Source organism: Entelurus aequoreus, linkage group LG22, assembly GCF_033978785.1.
Source record: "Entelurus aequoreus isolate RoL-2023_Sb linkage group LG22, RoL_Eaeq_v1.1, whole genome shotgun sequence".
Taxonomy (NCBI): domain Eukaryota; kingdom Metazoa; phylum Chordata; class Actinopteri; order Syngnathiformes; family Syngnathidae; genus Entelurus; species Entelurus aequoreus.
Window position 1 is genome coordinate 10,823,483 of NC_084752.1, and position 23,555 is coordinate 10,847,037.

The 23,555-nt window shown below is 39.0% G+C and overlaps 2 protein-coding genes across 2 annotated transcripts in view; one reads left to right on the top strand and one right to left on the bottom strand.

The window, feature by feature from the left end:
- Positions 1-257: 257 nt before the first annotated feature.
- On the top strand, positions 258-11,761 carry cbx8b (chromobox homolog 8b). Its single transcript, XM_062033424.1, has 5 exons — positions 258-520; positions 590-633; positions 2,292-2,357; positions 2,921-2,987; positions 9,498-11,761. Exons 1-5 carry the CDS (start codon positions 452-454, stop codon positions 10,161-10,163), a joined length of 912 nt encoding a protein of 303 aa, XP_061889408.1. The 5' UTR covers positions 258-451; the 3' UTR covers positions 10,164-11,761.
- Positions 11,762-13,084: 1,323 nt separating this feature from the next.
- Positions 13,085-23,555, bottom strand: part of lg22h17orf67 (linkage group 22 C17orf67 homolog) — a 16,288-nt gene continuing 5,817 nt past the window's right edge. Inside the window, exons 2-4 of the mRNA XM_062032535.1 lie at positions 22,142-22,242; positions 20,083-20,227; positions 13,085-13,233 (exon numbers count right to left, since the gene is read on the bottom strand). Coding sequence (XP_061888519.1) covers positions 20,111-20,227; positions 22,142-22,242 — 218 coding nt within the window. The 3' untranslated portion in view covers positions 13,085-13,233; positions 20,083-20,110. The remainder of the gene's footprint in view (positions 13,234-20,082; positions 20,228-22,141; positions 22,243-23,555) is intronic.

Below are 23,555 nucleotides of genomic sequence, written 5' to 3' on the forward strand. Positions count from 1 at the left end.
AAAATATATTTTTCAAAAGCATTCTCTCCGTGCTCCGTATGTTAAAAACAAATGTTCTGTATATTTGTTCCACAGTAATTAATTATTATTATACATAACCGCATTAAAAGTAATTAATCCCCTTGTACAGTTTCCACTGTCTTTTTAAGCTTTTTTCTCCTGGCTCTTAAAAAAAAAAGAAAAAAGAGGCGGGGCTTAAAATGACCACGCCCCTTAGCCTGTGTGTGTGTCTCCCCCCCGTACGTGTTTGCCCTACGTAGCAACGGCGCAGCCAATGGGCATCGTCCTGGCGGGTCCACCGACTGCGTTGCCCCTAGCAACGCTGCCAAAAAAGCGCCTTGACGTCGGTTCTCTGCTCGGAGAGTATTATGGTCTGCCGGGCGTTCAGCGCATGCTGGGACTGCCCCGCTAACACTAGCAAGCTAACGGGTAGGTTCGCAGCGGAGTAAACATGGAGCTCTCCGCCGTCGGGGAGAGGGTGTTCGCCGCCGAGTTTATCCTCAAACGCCGGATACGCAAGGTAAATGTGCGACCAACGGATTTATGGAAAATAACTTCTCGTTTCTTAACCATGTGACCGCACGTACAGGGGAGGATTGAGTACCTTGTCAAGTGGAAGGGCTGGTCTCCCAAGTGAGTACGCTAACACATGGCTAGTGTACAGTGCACTATACTAATTTAACAAGTGTACAGTGCACTATACTAACTTAACTAGTGTACAGTGCACTATACTAACTTAACAAATGTACAGTGCACTATACTAACTTAGCTAGTGTACAGTGCACTATACTAATTTAACAAGTGTACAGTGCACTATACTAACTTAACTAGTGTACAGTGCACTATACTAACTTAACAAGTGTACAGTGCACTATACTAACTTAACTAGTGTACAGTGCACTATACTAACTCAACAAATGTACAGTGCACTATACTACCTTAGCAAGTGTATAGTGCACTATACTAACTTAACTAGTGTACAGAGCAGTATACTAACTTAGCTAGTGTACAGTGCAGTATACTAACTTAGCAAGTGTACAGTGCACTATACTAACTTAACTAGTGTACAGTGCACTATACTAACTTAGCAAGTGTACAGTGCAATACTAACTTAACTAGTGTACAGTGCAATATACTAACTTAGCAAGTGTACAGTGCACTATACTAACTTAACTAGTGTACAGTGCAGTATACTAACTTAGCTAGTGTACAGTGCAGTACACTAACTTAGCTAGTGTACAGTGCAGTATACTAACTTAGCAAGTGTACAGTGCACTATACTAACTTAACTAGTGTACAGTGCACTATACTAATTTAACAAATGTACAGTGCAGTATACTAACTTAACTAGTGTACAGTGCACTATACTAACTTAACTGGTGTACAGTGTACTACACTAAATTAACTAATTTACAGTGCAGTATACTAACTTAGCAAGTGTACAGTGCACTATACTAACTTAACTAGTGTATAGTGCACTATACTAACTTAACTAGTGTACAGTGCAGTATACTAACTTAGCAAGTGTACAGTGCAATACTAACTTAACTAGTGTACAGTGCAATATAGTAACTTAGCAAGTGTACAGTGCACTATACTAACTTAACTAGTGTACAGTGCAGTATACTAACTTAGCTAGTGTACAGTGCAGTACACTAACTTAGCTAGTGTACAGTGCAGTATACTAACTTAGAAAGTGTACAGTGCACTATACTAACTTAACTAGTGTACAGTGCACTATACTAATTTAACTAGTGTACAGTGCACTATACTAATTTAACAAATGTACAGTGCACTATACTAACTTAACTAGTGTACAGTGCACTATACTAACTTAACTGGTGTACAGTGTACTATACTAAATTAACTAATGTACAGTGCAGTATACTAACTTAGCAAGTGTACAGTGCACTATACTAACTTAACTAGTGTACAGTGCAGTATACTAACTTAGCTAGTGTACAGTGCAGTATACTAACTTAGCTAGTGTACAGTGCAGTATACTAACTTACCAAGTGTACAGTGCACTATACTAACTTAGCATGTGTACAGTGCAGTATACTAACTTAGCAAGTGTACAGTGCACTATACTAACTTAGCTAGTGTACAGTGCACTATACTAACTTAGCTAGTGTACAGTGCAGTACACTAACTTAGCTAGTGTACAGTACACTAACTTACCTAGTGTACAGTGCAGTATACTAACTTAGCAAGTGTACAGTGCAGTACACTAACTTAGCTAGTGTACTGTACAGCTTATTACACCTAACGCCACGCTTCCTCCTGCGCAGATACAGCACGTGGGAGCCGGAGGAGAACATTCTAGACTCCCGCCTCTTCGCCGCTTTTGAGCAGAGGTACCGTCACGCGAGAACGTTACACGCCGTTTTGATTGATTGATTGACACTTTTATTAGTAGATTGCACAGTGAAGTACATATTCCGTACAATTGACCACTAAATGGTAACACCCCAATAAGTTTTTCAACTAGTTTAAGTCGGGGTCCACTTAAATTGATTCATGGTACAGATATATACTATCAGCATAATATAGTCATCACACAAGATAATCATCAGAGTATATACATTGAATTATTTACATTATTTACAATCCGGGATGTGGAGGGGGGGGGGGGGTAGGTTTGGTTGCTATCAACACTTCAGTCTTTAACAATTGCATCATCAGAGGAATGGACATTGGAACAGTGTAGGACTGACTTGGTAGGATATGTACATATAGTGGACATAGAGAGAGAGAGAGATCAGAAAGCATAAGAATAACTATCTACATTTGATTATTTACAATCCGGGGAGGTAGGATGTGGAAGGGAGGGTGTTAGTTTAGGGTTGAAGTTGCCTGGAGGTGTTCTTTTAGTGCGGTCATGGCACACTTTGCTCGGCTGACATTTTCCCCGACACAGAGAGCGCGAACGGGAGCGGAGCGGGCCCAAAAAGAGAGGACCGAAACCCAAGACCTTTCTGCTCAAGGTAAACGTGCACGTAGTTTGGGTTCATTTTATTGTTTATATTTTTTATTTTTTAGGACGTCAAGGTCGATCAAGTACGTCAAAGTGTCAATCCATCCATTTTTCTACCCCTTGTCGTCAAACTTGATTGACGTAGCACTTTTCAAGTGGCAACGCAAAGTCATTTACACTAACAACAAAAGAAGAGAAGAAAACACATGCACAAACACACACACTGACTGGGCTATTGACAAAAAACAAAACATGGCATGGCACTAATAGAGGAACAACTGTAGAACCTATTTGCCAAAGTCAAGGCCCGTGGGCCAGATCCGGCCCGCAAATTAATTATCTATATAATGATATTTGATTAGTATTAGAAACGGCCCGCGGGCCATAGCCGCCTGCTGCTGTTTTGCACGCACCAAAACTCCATCAATGTTGGCGCTAGGCATTTTCAAAATGGGGACCCAGCAGTGGTGTGCCGTCAGGGCCAGTAAGGCCTTCTCTGCCGGCCTAACATAACCAGAAATCATGATCATAATTGAAGATGTATTTACTTTCCCTAAATATGTAAACATATTCATATTCTCTTCATGTCATATTATGCTCCTTCCAGTGCTGTTGTTTATAGTTTTAGTTTGTATCCAATCAGAATTCAGCTAGCTTATGTTGCCATGCTGTACCAAATCTGCCCGGGGCCTTCAGAATCAACAATGCGGGCGTCTGTGCACTGTAAGCGAACGGGACATACAGTTGATAGACAATTGCGATAGCCAATGAGGTCACAAGTTGTTGTCAGTAAGGCCTTCTAGATCAGTGTTTTTCGACCTTTTTTGAGGCAAGGCACATTTTTTTTCATTAAAAGAAATCCAGAGGGACACCGCCAGCAGAAAACGTTAAAAAATGAAACTCCACCAGGTCGTCGTGCCTTATTTTGAGGTTGTTGGTGTTTTCCTGTGTGTAGTGCTTTGTCTTGCGCTTTTATTTTGGTGGCCCTTCCTGTTTTGTTGGTGTTTTCCTGTAGCAGTTTCATGTCTTCCTTTGAGTGCTATTCCGCACACCTGCTTTGTGTTAGCATGCAGGGCTATTTACGTTGTTGCTATCCTTTTTTGTGTGGACATTGTTGATGGTCATGTCATGTACGGATGTACTTTGTGGACGCCGTAAGTTTTTGCTGTCGTCCAGCATTCTGTTTCTGTTTACTTTGTAGCCAGTTCAGTTTTACTTTCGTTTTTCATAGCCATTGCCTTTTCCTTCCCCTTTCCCTTTTGTTCATTTTTGGTTTAAGCATTACATACCTTTTTACCTGCACGCTGCCTCCCGCTGTGGTCTGCGTATTGGGATCACAACAAATCATCCTCGTCTCACCCGACACATTCCGACTTTTACAAAGCACGGCGTGGCGAAGTTGGTAGAGTGGCTGTGCCAGCAATCGGAGGGTTGCTGGTTACTGGGGTTCAATCCCCACCTTCTACCATCCTAGTCACGTCCGTTGTGTCCTTGGGCAAGACACTTCACCCTTGCTCCTGATGGGTGCTGGTAGCGCCTTGCATGGCAGCTCCCTCCATCAGTGTGTGAATGTGTGTGTGAATGGGTGAATGTGGAAATACTGTCAAAGCGCTTTGAGTACCTTGAAGGTAGAAAAGCGCTATACAAGTATAACCCATTTATCATTTAATTTATTTATTTACCTGCTGCCACCTACTGACAGGGAGTATTACGTGGTTACCCTGACGAGTTTTACACAGCACAGACACTAGACAACGGCACATTATTTGCAGATTATAATTATTGAGTTGCAAAAAAATTTTTTTGGACCAATTAGGTGAAGTTGCATAATTTCCCACGGCACACCAGACAATATCTCATGGCACAACGAACGGGACATTTACACTTCCTGTGATTGGATTCTCATCTGGACCGTTAGCGGATGAATTTGAGAAAACATACAGTTGATAGACAGTTGTTGACAGTTGCTGTTCTGTTACAACTAAAAGTTGTAGACTCTTGTTGTGAAAGTGTGTCATGCTTGTCATTTAATTAACATTGTTGCATGTGTATTTGTCGCCATCATGTGGTCAGGGCAGTTAATATATCTTTGAGAAGTGTGTACCTTGAATCAAACTTTATTGACCGGAAGTTGCATAAGCCAAGCAGATACATTTACGGTATATGTTTTAATTGCTGATGCGTTTTAATTGATTTTTAAATGCGCCAGAAAATAACCAGTTTTGTACACTGTTGATTTGATTCAATGGACAGTAGGGTATAAATGTGTTCCTGTATAGTATTTCTCCAGCAATGATCATGTGGTGACATCAATTATGGTACTGACCCCGAAAGGGACAAGCGGTAGAAAATGGATGGATGGATGGAGAGGTAATCATTGAAGTCGGAGATCACTGAAGGCCTAGGTGGGAAACACACAGACTGGGCTATTGACAAAAACAAAACATGGCATGGCACTAATAGAGGAAAAACGATACCGTTGAGGCGTCCACACTGTAGAACCTACCTGTCAAAGTCATTATCTATGGCCCCTGGGATGATTTTTGATTAGTATTAGATTAGTATTAGAACTAGGGCTGCAACTAACGATTAATTTGATAATCGATTAATCTGTCGATTATTACTTCGATTAATAATCGGATAAAAGAGACAAACTACATTTCTATCCTTTCCAGTATTTTATTGAAAAAAAACAGCACACTGGCACCATGTTGTGGACATTGGGGGTGCAGCATACACCAATAATAACACAGAAATGTAACTCATCAGAACGGAATCAGATATTGTACACATTTCTGTTGTGAATAATAAAGGATTCATTTTAGGCTGCCTCTGAATAATAGCATGAAATATTCCAGCACCTTCATAACGTTTAGTTATACTAAAGCGTCACTCAAATCTAAATAGATTTATATAGCTTTATCGGCCCGGCTACATCCATTATGAAACCAACCTGAGATATTTCTGTCCGTTACGTTTATTTTGAAATTGGTAACCGTGCGTTTTCTCTCTCAAAATGGAGTCAAATGTGCCGGAGAAACATTATCAGCCCCGCGTTGCAACAAAGGCATACCTAACGTTGCTCACAAAAAAGCTGAACTCATGAATGCTTGTTGCCACTATGGACTTAAAAAGTTACGTACTGTGAGTTCCTCCCTTCATCCATGGCTCCATCATGTTTCCTTTTCAGGTGCTCCTGAAGCAATGTTGTACTTCCGTGCCATTTTGCAGGAAACGGTCTTCTTTGAAGTCTTTAAAGTGAAGTGTTCCCACACTTTTGACGACTTAGGTCGTACACTTTTCTCCATTGAAGCAATAACCTCAAGATGTTTCTCCGCTAAACTATCGGTAGTGTTTTCCTGCGCCATTTTTCGAATTTTTCCAGCAATGGAGACGCCGTCGTCACGTGAGCTGCGCATGACACATCATTGGCTAGCTTACGCCACCTCATGAGACGTAGCCTCAGCGCCGCCCTGGCGCTGTTTTGTACAGTTTTTGTACTTATTTTGATTATTGTTTCTCAGCTGTTTGTAAATGTTGCAGTTTATAAATAAAAGTTTATAAAACAAAAAAAAACAACAACAAAAAAATAACCCCAAAAAAAAATAAAAATAGCGCATAAAATAAAAAATGCGCATAGCATAGTTCCAACGAATCGATGACTAAATTAATCGCCAACTATTTTGGTAATCAATTTTAATCGATTTAATCGATTAGTTGTTGCAGCCCTAATTAGAACCTGCTGCTGTTTTGCATGCACCAATACTCCATCGTTGTTGGCGCTAGGAATTTTCAAAATGGGGTCCCGGGTCCCCCATCAAGTCATAAAAAATGGGGTCCCACAGTAAATTTTTGGGGTCCCACTTTTTTGTAAACGTTTCAAAACAAATGATAAATGTATGCATTATCCTGTTACATCCCACATTCTATATTGTGTTTTGGAAAAAGGTTGTCATAAACGTTACTTAATTCATTAAAACAAATAATACAAAAGAAAACACATTTTATGCATATGTAAATGTCTTCAGTTATAAACATTCATTCACTTTCTGCTTTCCTTCATGGATCTAAACTTTACCGCTGCCGGTATTGTTTTCTATATTTTTATTGTAATATTTTCAAAATGTGTTTGTTCTATTTTTGGCCAAAGTAAGACAAAGAAAACAATCTAAAGTTGTCTTTATTTTTTAGTTTTAATGCCATGATTTTAATAGTCCGGCCCGCGTGTGCACAGATTTTCCTCCGTGTGGCCCCTGAGCTAAAATGAGTATTTGAGTTGTTCTACAACCCCTGTTGTAGAATAACTCAAATTAACGGCATCTAAAAACAATTGTATGAAACATATTGTGAAATACATTATATGTAAAAATGAAATATAAATAGTACATTAATAAAAACCTAACATTGAGAGAATAATAGTAGTAATAATAGCAGTAAATACAATAGAAAATACAACAATATAAAATATTAGAAGAGTTTAACATGATCAGTAAAAAGCCTTATTTAAAAGGTGTGTCTTTAACCTTCGTACAAAAAATAACAAAGAAGCAGGCTGTTTGACAAGTGGGGGTGTTTCACTTTTGTAGCTGTATGTAGAAATGGTGCCGCTGAAGTGGCAGCTGTTTGCATCTGTTCTGTGCTTATTATCTTTTATGTCCCTTTTAAACTTTAATGTTTCCCTCTGTTTTCATATGTGTTTATTCTTATTTGTGTGGACTTTTTGTATCTGCACAGGAACCTAATTTCCCCATTGTGGAATAAAAGTCTATATCCTATCCTAGTGGCTAAATGCCGCCTCACCTCATCGTGAGTCTTTGTTCTAGTATTTGGGAATGATAAAAGGCCGGTGCCAGAGGACCTCAGATAGGTCAGATAGATAAGAAAACACAAGGCCACCACGACATGTAAAAAGTAATAATGTAACTTTAAAATCATTAGATGTAGTTCCTCAACTGCAATGTGAGTTGACTGAAAGGTTTATCTTGTTCTAAATTGCCGCAAGTGTGTGGTGAGCAGGGTCAGGGGAAGTTCAGAGGTGAACGCTCGGTCCCGAAAGGAACTTGGTCGTCTAATTGTCCGGTTTTATAGCTCTGTGACTGCACTTTTCAAGCTTTCAAGTCGCATGTGTTGCAAATGTAACGCCTGTTTGTGACTGAAGTGAAAATAACCGTGGATACAACTTATTTATGTCAAAATGCATGGTTAATATAGCCTATGCCTTATTTGGAAAATAAAAAAACAATTTCTTGTACTTAGAATCACAAACCTGTTAACAGATCCATCCATCCATCCATTTAATACCGATTATCCCTTTCGGGGTCGCAGGGGGTGCTGGAGCCTATCTCAGATACAATCGGGCGGAAGGCGGGGTACACCCTGGACAAGTCGCCACCTCATCAGATATGTATTCAAAATAACTGAAAAAGTGACATTTATTTGGTGACTTATTATTGTTTCTTACAAATATCTCACACCAGGCTTTCCATTAATATATGTATATATGCAGATTATTCACACACGTTATTTTAACTGCAGATGGTTTAAAAAGTTATACGGTCAGTGATCAGGTCAATGCAAATAAAACAATACAATTGTATTGCTGTCCAAATATTAGGGTCTGTTTCATGTTAAATTATGCAAGCGAGTAATAACCTGTGACGAGTTCTACGGGTAAATTCAAAAGTGGGATTAATCGGATTTCTTTTTTTTTCATTATTATTTGACAGCACTAAAATAGCAAAGTCAGTTTAATTGTTAAATGGCTTTAAAAAACATTTTTAAAAGGCAGAAAAATAAGCTTTTGGGAAATGAGCTGCTTTACCTGACTCTGCCTGTCACATGACCTCAACAAATGTTTCCTAAATGAGGTCAAGTCAAGCTCAAAGCTGCATAGGAACCATTTTACCGCATAAGGGACAAGCGGTAGAAAATGGATGAATAGAAAAGTGTTCTCATGGGTTCAATTTTCTCCTCTTTTTTATTTTTTACTAAAACTCAATAAAATGTTAGGCATGCCGCTCAAACAGGGCAGCACGGTGGCAGAGGGGTTAGTGCGTCTGCCTCACAATACGAAGGTCCTGAGTAGTCGTGAGATCAATCCCGGCCTCGGGATCTTTCTGTGTGGAGTTTGCATGTCCTCCCTGTGACTGTGTGGGTTCCCTCCGGGTACTCCGGCTTCCTCCCACCTCCAAAGACACGCACCTGGGGATAGGTTGATTGGCAACACTAAATTGGCCCTAGTGTGTGAATGTGAGTGTGAATGTTGTCTGTCTATCTGTGTTGGCCCTGCGATGAGGTGGCGACTTGTCCAGGGTGTACCCCGCCTTCCGCCCGATTGTAGCTGAGATAGGCTCCAGCGCCCCCCGCGACCCCGAAGGGAATAAGCGGTAGAAAATGGATGGATGGATGGATGCCGCTCAAACACGAGCAAGTGTTTATTGGAGGGAACAAAAACTGTTAACATTTAGGGATACTTGTGTTACTAATGGTTTTCTTTCTTATTTGCATCATTTTGGAACAGGCCCAGGCTAAAAGCCCGGGCACGCACATCACCTACCCCACCCCAGGGCCTGTCGTAGCCCCGAGGACCAGAGAGGGCCTGCGAGCTGTCGTTCCTACCGTTTTCCCATCAAGCACTGTTAACGGAGGAGACTGTGTGCATTTGGGAGCACCAGAACTGACCTACGAGCACCATCCGCAAGCCCTGCGGCAAACCAACACTGGAGGCCTTGAAGCCAAAAGGAGAGGCCTAAAGCCGAAGCTCCCTGAGAGAAAAAACAAGGACCATGCAAGCCAGAGCTCTCACAAACTGCTAAAACTTCACAATAGTAACGATATGAGGTTGGTTTACCACCAATACAAGAAGAACCATTGTCACAAACACCATCGACATAATCACCTCCACCACCGGGGAATGACCGCGGGGGGATCCTACAAGCAGCTTTACTCAGACTCGCACAGCAGTGACCCACACAGGACTAAGACCTGCTCCGGCATGGCACCCGTGGAGAAACCTCACTTCCCGGACAGGCCTTCTCCAACCCGGCTTGACCACGACTCGGACCAAGAGACCTGGAGGCCTGCTCTGTGCAACATGGAACAGGTAATTGTGACAGACGTGACCGCTAACTTCCTGACTGTCACCATTAAGGAGAGCAGCAGCTCCAAAGGCTTTTTTAAGGGATAACCGATGACTTTGAATAATTAAGGATATTTGGGGGTGGCCAAACTCTTTCCGTCAAAGGATACGTTTTGTACACTAAAGATGCTAAAAGCAATATAAACTATCTAAACATAATGTCCAAGATTTTGTCGTAGTTGACAAAGCACATTAGTGTAATCCCCCAAAATATATTCAAAAAAATATTTTTGATCATTTGGACTGATTCAAAAATTGAGCTTTGTGCTGAAAATGGCACTATACTTTGGACACCCCTGGTGTAAAATATGTCATGTACCGTATTTTTCCGAGTATAAGTCGCTCCGGAGTATAAGTCACACCGGCCGAAAATGCATAATAAAGAAGGGAAAAAACATATATAAATCGCACTGGAGTATAAGTCGCATTTTTGGGGGAAATTTATTTGATAAAACCCAACACCAAGAATAGACATTTGAAAGGCAATTTAAAATAAATAAAAAAATAGTGAACAACAGGCTGAATAAGTGTACGTTATATGAGGCATAATTAACCAACTGAGAACGTGCCTGGTATGTTAACGTAACATATTATGGTAAGAGTCATTCAAATAACTATAACATATAGAACATGCTATACGTTTACCAAACAATCTGTCACTCCTAGTCGCTAAATCCCATGAAATCTTATACGTCTAGTCTCTTACCTGAATGAGCTTAATAATATGATTTGATATTTTACGGTAATGTGTTAATAATTTCACACATAAGTCGCTCCTGAGTATACGTCGCACCCCCGGCCAAACTATGAAAAAAAACTGGGACTTATAGTCCGAAAAATACGGTACATATGTGTACATACAGTTTAATGTATATTAGCCAAAACTAATGCAAGTCCTGTTAGACATGCTTTTTTTGAAACCCCTTGTAAAATCAACATTTAACAATCACATTGCTTTTTCCATTTTTGGATTTAGAATAATTAATTTAAACCGCACCCAAACTGAATCAATTATTGGGAATTTTTTTATTTTTTATATATATATATATCAATGAGGTATCCTTATGTACAATAACATTACCATTAATAATTCACTGATAAACAAGAAGTAGTTATTTACAAGATGAGTTCAAGTAAGTATATACAAAATTCAATTGATTTAGAAACATAGCAGGCCCATGCGCTGTCTTGCCTTGACATGCCCTGCATATCAGCGCCCCCTGTCTACGTATGTTGTTACTGCATGCATGCAGCGACCCCAAATAAATGCCCTAACATGTTTAATTGTCAGCTAATCATGTTGTGTTCAGGCCTGACTAAACACTTTACTAACAACAGTTTTACATGTGTTTGAACAGGATTTCCAATAAACGAAACATTTCATGCTTTCAGTTACAAATCCCTTCTGGTTTGTCTTTTTTTAGAGTCAAAGGTCAATGTCAGGTGATGTCCTCATGTAATGTAAAAAAAAAAATCACAAAACCCGGAAAGGGACAAGCTGTAGGAAATGGATAGAAGTGTCTTTGGAGTTATTTAGTTAACAGTGCTTAGAAATCTTGGATCAAACCCAAGTGTTGCTTCCGCTGCATACACAACAAAAAAATACCGCAGAAGTAAAGTTTAGATCCATGAAGGAAAGAAGAAAGTGAATGAATGTTTGTAACTGAATACATTTACATATGCATTAAAATGTGTTTTCTTTTGTATATATTTTTTTATATTAATTAAGTAACGTTTATGACAACCTTTTCCAAAACACAATATAAAATGTGATATAACAGCATGATGCATACATTTATTTGTTTTCAAAACGCTTACAAAAAAGTGGGACCCCATTTTTATGACTTGATGGGGTCCCAAATTCCTAGCGCCAGCACTGATGGGAGTATTGGTGCGTGCAAAACAGCAGCAGGCGGCTGTGGCCTGCGGGCCGGTTCTAATACTAATCAAATATCATCCAATAGATTATTCATTCTTGGGGTGTTGACTTTGACACCCCTGTATTAGAGATTGGCTTATTTTCTATTTTAAAAATGAATATATTGGCATGAATACATTGAGAAGCTCAACGCTTGTTAAGTTGTAATTAGGGATGTCCGATAATGGCTTTTTGCCGATATCCGATATTCCGATATTGTCCAACTCTTAATTACCGATACCGATATCAACCGATATATACAGTCGTGGAATTAACAGATTATTATGCCTAATTTGGACAACCAGGTATGGTGAAGATAAGGTCCTTTTTAAAAAAAAAAAAAAAAAAAAAGATGAATACATTAAAAACATTTACTTGAATAAAAAAGAAAGGAAAACAATATAAAAACAGTTACATAGAAACTAGTAATGAATGAAAATGAGTAAAATTAACTGTTAAAGGTTAGTACTATTAGTGGACTAGCAGCACGCACAATCATGTGTGCTTACGGACTGTATTGATATATATTGATATATAATGTAGGAACCAGAATATTAATAACAGAAAGAAACAACCCTTTTGGTGTACTAATTGTAAGTGTATCTTGTGTTTTTTATGTTGATTTAATTTAAAAAAAAATAAATAAATAAAAACGATACCGATAGTATCGGACATCCCTAGTTGTAATCACATGGTCCACATGAGCATCAATGATCTGCTCACATCTCGTTGCATTGAAAAAGTGAATTAAGCAAATGTTGTATACGTCCTTACATGAAGTGAAGTGAATTACATTTATATAGCGCTTTTTCTCTATTGACTCAAAGCGCTTCACATAGTGAAACCCAATATCTAAGTTACATTTAAACCAGTGTGGGTGGCACTGGGAGCAGGTGGGTAAAGTGTCTTGCCCGAGGGCACAACGGCAGTGACTAGGACGGCGGAAGCGGGGATCGAACCTGGAACCCTCAAGTTGCTACCAACCGAGCTATACCGTCCCCAATGAACGTGATGACATGTTCAAAAACATTGTAAAATGCATTATTCACTGTGATTTTTATTCATGACATCACACATTTACTACATCATTATATAGAACACTAAACACTACAATGCCCCTAAAGGACATTTTCACTATCCCTTCTGTCCTTACATCGACGAGAAGCTCTTTGTCTTTTTCCACCAGTTTGCCCATTTTTCCTGCGGAGACAAGAAGACAAAAAAATAAAAATAAAAAACGTTTACATGTTCAACCCTTAAGAAATAAACTCTTTAACATCCTGTGCCGTAGTCTGACAGCTTTGTATTTATTTTTTTATTTTTGCTTAACACGTTCAAGTTTAATAGGTGTCCATATAGATGCCTGACGACAAACATGGTATTTCTCGGAGCATTACAGGTAACAAAATGTATTACGTTTATTTATGATATACTCTTTAATACAATGTTATGTTTGTGTTTGTTAAATAATATACATATAATATTACTGTAAAAAGCAGCCGGTACATATATTTTTGCTCGATGCTGCCTCCATGCGTCGTCTATTTTTATTTTTTATTTTTTTTACAAATAAATAATGATCCTAACAAGTACAAAAACAGTACAAAACAACGTCAGGGGGTTGTAAACTCAAAAAAGCAACGAAAGAATGCAAAAAATAAAATAAAATAAAAAATATATGTAAAGTCATAGGCTCACACAAGTTCTGTAAATAATCCAAATTCGGATCATAGTTTTTACAGCTTTTTGGTTTTTAGAGGTAGAAAGCGTTTTAAAGTACATTTCTACCGTAGTCTGACAGCTTTGTGCTTACGAAGGTGCTCATCACTAGTTGTCACGTGTCAGTCATGTGACCAATATGGCGTCCCTAAAATGGCGGTGGGTCAGGTAAGCGAGCTCGTTTCCTAAACTTTATTTTGTGAACCTTTAAAGCTCATTATAAAGATATTTTGCAACTGTCAAACGGTGACAAATATTACAATTAAGGAAATTAGGAAATATGTATATTGTTATTGATGGATATTTGTTTATTTATTTGACAGGGACAGTAAACACTACTACCAAAAAAAAGGTAACCGATGTCAAAGTACGTAAGACTTATAGCTACATTATTATTATCATTATTATGATGACAGTATATATCTGTATCATGAATCAATTTAAATGGACCGTGACTTAAACATGTTGAAAAACTTATTCGGGTGTTACCATTTAGTAGTCAGTTGTACGGAATATGTACTTCACTGTGCAACCTACTTATAAAAGTCTCAATCAATTAATCAATCAATCAGGCTAATTTACAACCCTCGTCCCTGGTTAGGCTTTTAAAAAAAAAGTTGAGAAAAGTGAAAAACACATACAAAAAGATTAAGTATACATTCAAAAATAATTGGCTCCATTTGTCCGTACAACATCCGGTTCTATTGCTCACACTTCTGATTTTCCTCAAGCCACTTTTTCCAGTTTTATGAAGAAAAGTTCAATGTCCAACGGTGACTTTAACTCCAGTGGCAAAGAGTTCCACAGAGGTGAGGCCTTCACTGAGAACCAGCGTGATCCGGCACCTTTCCACTCTGCAGCTCCCACCGACTGCAGCTGGAGTCTGCACATATTCACTAAAAAGTCACTCGCCAGAATTTGACCGTAAAAAAAACATTGACGTTGTAAAAAAAAACCACTACATTTTACAGTCAAATTCTCTCAACAAAGGTGGCAGGTTTAGTTTTTTTACTGCAAAGGCTACAATTTTTTTTTTTTACAGTGTAGGTCAAAAATATTTAATAGTACAATTGGGTAGTATTATAATAAGGTGACTCCTTATTAGTGTTGCAAAATTCCGGGAATATTCAAAGTTGGAAACTTTCCATAAGAATATTTTAGTGATGGGTCCGGCAACACAGATGCATCGGCGCATGCGTCGAGCTCATAGAGCAAAACCCTGTGTCGGTGCGCGTACCGCTTTTAGAAAGTCACGTGACCGATCATGAGCTGTTTCGGTCACGTGACCGATACGCGAACTGTGTCGCACTGACGCCTCCTCTGTGCCCTGTGAGCGAGTCTTTTCTACAGCCGAAGAACTAATAACTAAGAAGAGAAATTATCCAAAATGTAATACGTTGGAAAAACTGTTTTTTTTTAATAAAAATATGTAAAAAAAAAAAATCCCAGTCCACAAGCATCCTCATTCACAACACGTTCTCTTAGATTTCCATGTTATGATACATGTTCACATTATTGACTGTATCTAAAAAACATAAATATATTTTTATTTAAATGAAGATATGAAATAATCCTATATGAAATACAATGACTTGGTTTATATTATTGTATATACTAGGTCATAAAATCAGTGTCAGTTGAGTCGGTCCATAGGTTGCCTGTAGGGATTTTTAATGTCCAGCAGATGTCAGTATTCAGTGACACAGTATCAATACAGTTTTGCAATGTGTCGAAATGCTTCATGACGCCTCATCAACCCATCACTAGAATATATGAGAATTAACGGGAATTAATGGGAATAAACATTGAATGCAACATGCTAGATCTTGCAGCATGATTATTAGCTAAAACAACCTGATCTAATGCAAATTCAGTAGAATTTCAACCCTTCACTGTGCATTCCTCCATCACATGTGCAGTGCATAATTCCATCACATGCACAGATCATTCCCAGCATGCTACACACTGCAGCAGGGCTATTGAGACCACACTAGTATTTGAGCCCATATTACTGGGGTAAATATATTGATCTATGGCAGGGGTGTCAAAGTCAAATGGACGGAGGGCCAAATAAAAAATTTAGCTACAAGCCGAGGGCCGGACTGTTCGAATGTTCATTGAAAAATTTTTAAATGACGCATATAGTCTAGTGAACCTAATTGAACCTACTGAAAACCTAACAAATATATTCCAATATGATCAGATAAATAAAGCAATATTTTCTTATGGCTCTGTCAGTAATCTTTAATTTTCAACAGACACAAAAGACAAATTTCCTTTATATAAAAATCCCCATAACATGAACATTAAATGAAAGAAACCGGTATTCAAGGCACCATCAGTAGCCTATATTTTCTATTTTAGCAAAAGTGGGCTAAATTTACTTCAAAGAAAAAAACAATAATAGCAATTTTCTATCATCCACTCAACTGAAATATTTTTAAAATATAATTAAATTGAAATACAATAAAATAAAGTGCAAAAATCTATAAATCAAAAACAACACTTTGTTTAAGGAGAAGTAACATGCAGTGAAAACAAATATTAAACTTTAACTTTTAAACTTGAATTGAGTAAAAACTCTAAATATGTGATTGCACAGTAATGTTCACATTAAACCCCCCTCCTCCCTCCGTGGGAGGGAGGCGAGTTGGGTGCCCGAAACCCCCCGCTGGTTTCGGCCCGCCCCTTGGCGCGCGTGGCACGGCGGGCTCCGCGACCCGACGGCTGGCCCTCGTGGCTTGACGGCGGGCGCGTCCCGACGGGCCGCGCGTAGGGGTCAAACGCAGAAGTCTCAGGGCCTCGTGGTGAGGGGGTGGCCTGCGGGTTTCGGCCCGCTTGACCCCCCCGCTCCGCTTGGCGCGCGCGGCACATGACGGGTTCCGCCACCGACGCTCGGGCTGCAGCCCGACGGTGGTGCGGGCCCGGCGGTGACGCGCGGTTTGGGGAAACAAAGCAGAAGTCTCAGGGCCTCGGGGCCGGGTTTCGGCCCGCCCCCTTGGCGCGCGTGGCACGGCGGGCTCCGCGACTGACGGCCGGGCTGCAGCCCTTCGGCCGGCAGGCGCGTCCCGGCGGGCCGCTCGCCCCCTTTCGGAACCTTGGACCGGCATCCGCTTGGTGCGTGTAAAAGATCTGCGGTCTAAAAAAAAAAAAAAAAAAAAAAAAAAAAAAAGATCTGCGGTCTGCGGGCCGGTTGTAATAATAAATCAAGATCATCCCAAGGGCCGTAAAAAACCTTCTCGCGGGCCGGATATGGCCCGCGGGCCTTGACTCTGACATATGTGATCTATGGTATTTAAGTTTAATAGAGGTGTACCGTATTTTTCGGACTTTAAGTCGCAGTTTTTTTCATAGTTTGGCCGGGGGTGCGACGTATACTCAGGAGCGACTTACACTACCGTTCAAAAGTTTGGGGTCACATTGAAATGTCCTTATTTTTGAAGGAAAAGCACTGTACTTTTCAATGACAATATCTTTAAACTAGTCTTAACTTTAAAGAAATGCACTCTATACATTGCTAATGTGGTAAATGACTATTCTAGCTGCAAATGTCTGGTTTTTGGTGCAAAATCTACATAGGTGTATAGAGGCCCATTTCCAGCAACTATCACTCCAGTGTTCTAATGGTACAATGTGTTTGCTCATTGGCTCAGAAGGCTAATTGATGATTAGAAAACCCTTCTGCAATCATGTTCACACATCTGAAAACAGTTTAGCTCGTTACAGAAGCTACAAAACTGACCTTCCTTTGAGCAGATTGAGTTTCTGGAGCATCACATTTGTGGGGTCAATTAAACGCTCAAAATGGCCAGAAAAAGAGAACTTTCATCTGAAACTCGACAGTCTATTCTTGTTCTTAGAAATGAAGGCTATTCCACAAAATTGTTTGGGTGACCCCAAACATAGTAGTGTATGTCAAAGATGCAGTAGCATATAGACAAGTGCCCAATAATATATCATTATTGTAATTCCCCATTAATTCCCATATATTTCCATTAATTCCCATGGACGGTGTCCAAATTTGAATAATCAAAAAATGGTCAATATTTCCAAACTTCCCGAGCTTAACTTCCCGTGGTTAATTTACGGAAATTTACCGGAAACTTTCCACCCCTTTGCAACTCTACTCCTTATACATTCATATTCAAATATTAATCAGTTACAAGCGGCCCTCTGAGGGCAGTCATAACTGCCAAGTTTGAAACCCCTGGTCTACATCGTCAATTGTAGTTTTAGAGAGAGACAGAATGTAAAAAAAAAAAATCCCGATGAGGAAATTAATTAGTATTTAATGACGGGAAATAAGTATTTGGACCCAATGCAAAACGTCAGTCACTTAATGGAGAAAAGCTTGTTTTTCCAAGAACAGATGTTTGTTGTAGTTGGTCAGCAGGGTTGCAAACATCTCAGGAATGTTGGTCAGAGAAACATCCCCAAAGCAGAATATTCTTGTTGATGTTCTTAAGACTCCATTCCAGTCTTGTGTAGGCCTACAACGGTGCTTGGACAGCTCTATAGTCTTTGCCCATGGTGGTGGAGAGGTCTGAATTGAAGATACTGTTACTGTGACAGGTGTCTTTTATCCTACTTTATTAAAGGGACAGGACTAATTTGTGTGCTTCATGGGTAGATAATTGCTCTAGGTCACAGGTGTCTATCTCAAGGCCCGGGGGCCAGATCTGGCCCGCGACATCATTTTATCTGGCCCGCAAACACCTGGAAATATGTGTCAATAAAGTACTTTATATTTTCTCACTAAATGTAATTGATTTTTTTCATTTTGACGGAAAAAATATATGTACTGCTTGAAATTGCATGACTTTTAAACTTTATTAGTATCCATTATTGCAACAAATATTACAGTATATTATTATACTTTCCAAACTTTTTTTGTCTAAATAAAAAGACACTACCGTTCAAAAGTTTGGGGTCACCCAAACAATTTTGTGGAATAGCCTTCATTTCTAAGAACGAGAATAGACTGTCGAGTTTCAGATGAAAGTTCTCTTTTTCTGGCCATTTTGAGCGTTTAATTGACCCCACAAATGTGATGCTCCAGAAACTCAATCTGCTCAAAGGAAGGTCAGTTTGTAGCTTCTGTAACAAGCTAAACTGTTTTCAGATGTGTGAACATGATTGCACAATGGTTTTCTAATCATCAATTAACCTTCTGAGCCAATGAGCAAACACATTGTACCATTAGAACACTGGAGTGATAGTTGCTGGAAATGGGCCTCTGTACACTTATGTAGATATTGCACCAAAAACCAGACATTTGCAGCTAGAATAGTCATTTACCACATTAGCAATGTATAGAGTGTATTTCTTTAAAGTTAAGACTAGTTTAAAGTTACCTTCATTGAAAAGTACAGTGCTTTTCCTTCAAAAATAAGGACATTTCAATGTGACCCCAAACTTTTGAACAGTAGTGTAAATATTTAAATATCTGCTTGACTTATGATTTTACAGCAAACTACCCATCAAATTAATAAAAATGACAATACATTTTACGGTGTACTTTACAGCATATTACTGTAAATTGAAAAAAACTACCTTTTTTTTTTTGCGTTAAAATTCTGTAGATTGAAATGCCAGTTTTTGACTGTAAAATCTACGCTTGTTGTTTTTAACGGTGTATTACTGTAAATGGAAAGACGGTACGTTTGTTTTTGCGGTAGAAAAACTGGCAGCTAAGTTGCCAGAAAAAAAGAAAAGAACTTGTGCTGTTTTTCCATTAACAATGTAATGTTGTTAAAAAAACAATGTAAGTTTAATGGTAAAATTCTGGCAATAAAGCTGTCAGCTTTTTCTGTAAAAACCCCCTCAAAAAACAGTGGTAATGTTTTTCCATTTACCGTAAAATGTTTTTAAAAAATACATTTAAAAAAACGCTATATTTTACAGTAACATTTTGTCAATGTAAAGTTTTTACTGTAAAATCGACAGTCGACTTAAAACAATTTATATAATTAATAATGAAATCCAGAGGCAAATTCGTGCATTATTCACTGTTACAAGCGGCCCTCTGATTAACTGCCATTTGGCCCTCAAGGAAAACCAGTTTGACATTCCAGCAGTCTAGGGGGATTAGAATGGTAAAGGCTCAAATACTGTACTCATTTCCCTCAAATGGATTTATCACCTTTAGTTATTCTTTTTACATTTTGTTTGTCTGTTACAATATATGGACTATGTTCATTTCTATACGTAAGAGAGTACTAGTAATCAACAATAAATCAAATAACTAATTTCCCCCACTGTATATGTTCATAAATCATGCTCACAACAATATTTATTCACCAAGGACGTAAAGATACAACCAAGCCTTACATGCAGCGTGATGACCTTTGCAACGTCATCAGACCGGGTGTCCGTAGTTTCTGTCACAGCGTGGGTAGCAGTGGGGGTTGAGCCAGTGCTCCATGTTGGTCTCCTGGGCCCTCTGGTCCAGAGCCTGCATGTGAAGCATGTGCTCCTGCACACAGATGCACATGCAAATGATGAAACTCATTTATTATATCACAAGACGACTGATGGATTATAAAAGTGTTTGCACCAAAAGACGCATGGGAAAGTAGTTTAGTTTACAAAATAGTTTAGTTCAGTGGTTCTCAAATTGTTTTCACCAAGTCCCACCTCAGAAAACACTTATCTCTCTAAGTACCACCATAAGGACCAACATTAAACATTATTCATATTATTTAACAATTATATTTAATATTTTTGGCCACTGTAGCAATACACACAGTTAGAACGGTAACACTGTGTTTATAAAAATACAAAACTGTACTTTAATCAAGTGATTCTCTAAATGGTGTACCACTAGTGGTCCACATACCACAGTTTAAGAGTCACTGGTTTAGTTGATATACTTGCACGATTCAACTTGTCTGAAAATAAGTAAGAAGAAGCATAATGTACCGTATTTTCCGGACTATAAGGCGCACTTAAAATCCTTTCATTTTCTCAAAACTCGACAGTGCGCCTTATAACCCGGTGCGCCTAATGTACGGAATAATTTTGGTTGTGCTTACCGACCTCGAAGCTATTTTATTTGGTACATGGTGTAATAAAAAGTGTGACCAGTAGATGGCAGTCACACACAAGAGATACGTGTAGACTGCAATATGACTCAAGTAAACAACACCCAACATTTTATATGTTCTATTGAGAATATAGAACATTACAAACGGCGCATAAAAATCCATCAAAATGTTTTAGTACGACTTTGGTAAGCTATGAAGACGCACCGCTTAATGGATTGTACCGTGCTTCAACATACAAGTATTATTATGGTGTGTAGCGGTTGCTTTTAAGGCCATACTTCGCCACACCTGTTTGCTGTCATTGTTCGATTGTGCACATGACAATGTTGTTATTGTTTGACATTCGTGTGCGCAGTTAAGAGCGAGTAATTCGGAGCGGCCCCTTTAAGGGACCGTCAGGAGAGTTTGCCAAAGGTGGGGGTTTGTTGTTACCGCCATTTTTGAGTCATGTGATGTAAGCGGTCATTCATTCCCGTCTTTGAGGAATAAACGACGCACACGTTTTTGTGTGTCAAACGATACTTCACGTTGTCTTGCTTTTCCGCTACAAGCGCAACAGGTGTGTGTATAAGGTAAGACGTATTTTCTGGCATTTTGTTTTGCAATATGCGAAATGCTACTTTTCTTACCTTCTGGTAGCTGCTGATCTGTATTTGAGATCTGCATAAGTCCTTAAAAATTGCGCACGTCCAGCTTTGTATTCCGTGCTGACGATAAGCTTCTTCTTTTTCTCTATCTTCTTGTTATGGGACATTCATCCTCTGCTGTTGCCATTTCTAATATAAAGTAGTATAAAGTTCTTACTTATATCTGTCAGTAAACTCGCCATGAAAGTGCTAAAACATACCGGTGTAGTGAGTTTACATTATTCACCCAAGGAACTTTAGTTATTAAAGAGTTCCGGTCGGACGGTTTTTCACCGGACACATTTCCGGCTTTGTTGTTGTTGTTTCCGGATGAGGAGATGCTGCTCCGTTATTGATTGAAGTAAAGTCTGAATGTCATTAAAACAGTTAGCTCCATCTTTTGACACTTCCACTCCCGTCCTTGCACGCTACACCGCTACAACAAAGATGACGAGGAGAAGACGCTGTCGAAGGTGAGCCACTTACATAAGACCGTATGTAGACCACAAGGAAGTGTTTCAATTTAGAAAATGTTTTTAATAATATGACCCCTTTTAATGCGCCTTATAATCCGGTGCGCCCTGTGGTCCGGAAAATACAGTATTTCTGTCACTGAAAATTTATGTTTTTATGTTGCATGCATTCGAACAATAAGTCAGTATAGTTTTACAATTATATACAAGGTGCTCAAAAGCTTGCACCCTGAATGACCCTTACCCTCATTGGCTCATCCGGATGTCCCGCCTTCCCTGGCCTTTCCTGCCTCTTGGTACGAAGGAGCTGCTTAGCAAAGCTCTCCTTGATAACAGGGTTGGCATCTAAGGGGGAGAGATTCATCATAAAACATGTTTACACGTGGTTCTTGTGATACATACACTACATCCAAACACATGCCAATCAAAGCTTGGGTCTCTTAAGCACAAGTACAAAGTACAGTAGTTGCCACAGCCACACAAATGTCACCAAGCTGTTATTATTTTATATATCACTTGAGTCCAAATTATATATCCTATAATTTGCAGAAAAATTATAGGATATATGGGGGCAATGCTCAGACCAATGCAATGGACAGAGAGGGAAATGAGCGCGACAGAAATATTTTAAACACATTTTATGAATATTTGACAAATAACAGTAATATTTTAAAAACAACATTTTAACAGCTTGTTATACTTTTTTTTTAAATTCAAGTAACTAACTAGAAATTTATGTATTGAGCAATATTTACTATATATATATATATAATATACTATGTTTTCCATTCATCCATCCATTTTCTACCGCTTGTCCCTTTTGGGGGGGCTAAATATTTAGTTTTTTCTAAAACACTATACCGTATTTTCCGGACCATAGGGCACACTGGATTATAAGCAGCACTGCCGATGAATGGTCTATTTTCGATCTTTTTTCATATATAAGGCGCACCGGATTATAGAGCGCATTAAAGGAGTCATATAACTTTTTTTTTTTTTTCTGAATGTAAAACACTTCCTTGTGGTCTCCCGTACATAAAATGTGATGATGGTTCTTTGGTCAAAATGTTGCATAGATTATGTTTTACAGATCATCTTCAAGTCGCATTCTGTCATCTTCAAGCCGCTTTCTGACAGTCGCTTCAGGATGCGCCGTCTTGCGGGCGGTCTTATTTACGTGGCTCACCTCTACACCGTCTTCTCCCCGTCATCTTTGTTGTAGCGTGCAAGGACAATTTTTCAGGATTTATGCAGATCCCAAGTACAAATCAGCAGCTACCAGAAGGTAAGAAACGTTGCTTTTGCATAATATTGCGAAACAAAATGCCAGATAATATGTCTTACCTTATACACACACCATAATAATACTCGTATGTTGAAGCACAGTACAATCCATCAAGCGGTGTGGCTTCATAGCTTACCAATGTCGTACTAAAACATTTTGATAGATTTTTGAGCGTCGTGTGTAAAGTTCTATATTTTCAATGGAACATATAAAACATTTTGGTGTTGTTTACTTGAGTCATTGCCATCATATTGCAGTCTACACGTACATGTATCTCTTATGTTTGACTGCCATCTACTGGTCACACTTATCATTACACCATGTACCAAATAAAATTGCTCTGAGGTCGGTAAGCAAAACCAGAATTATTCTG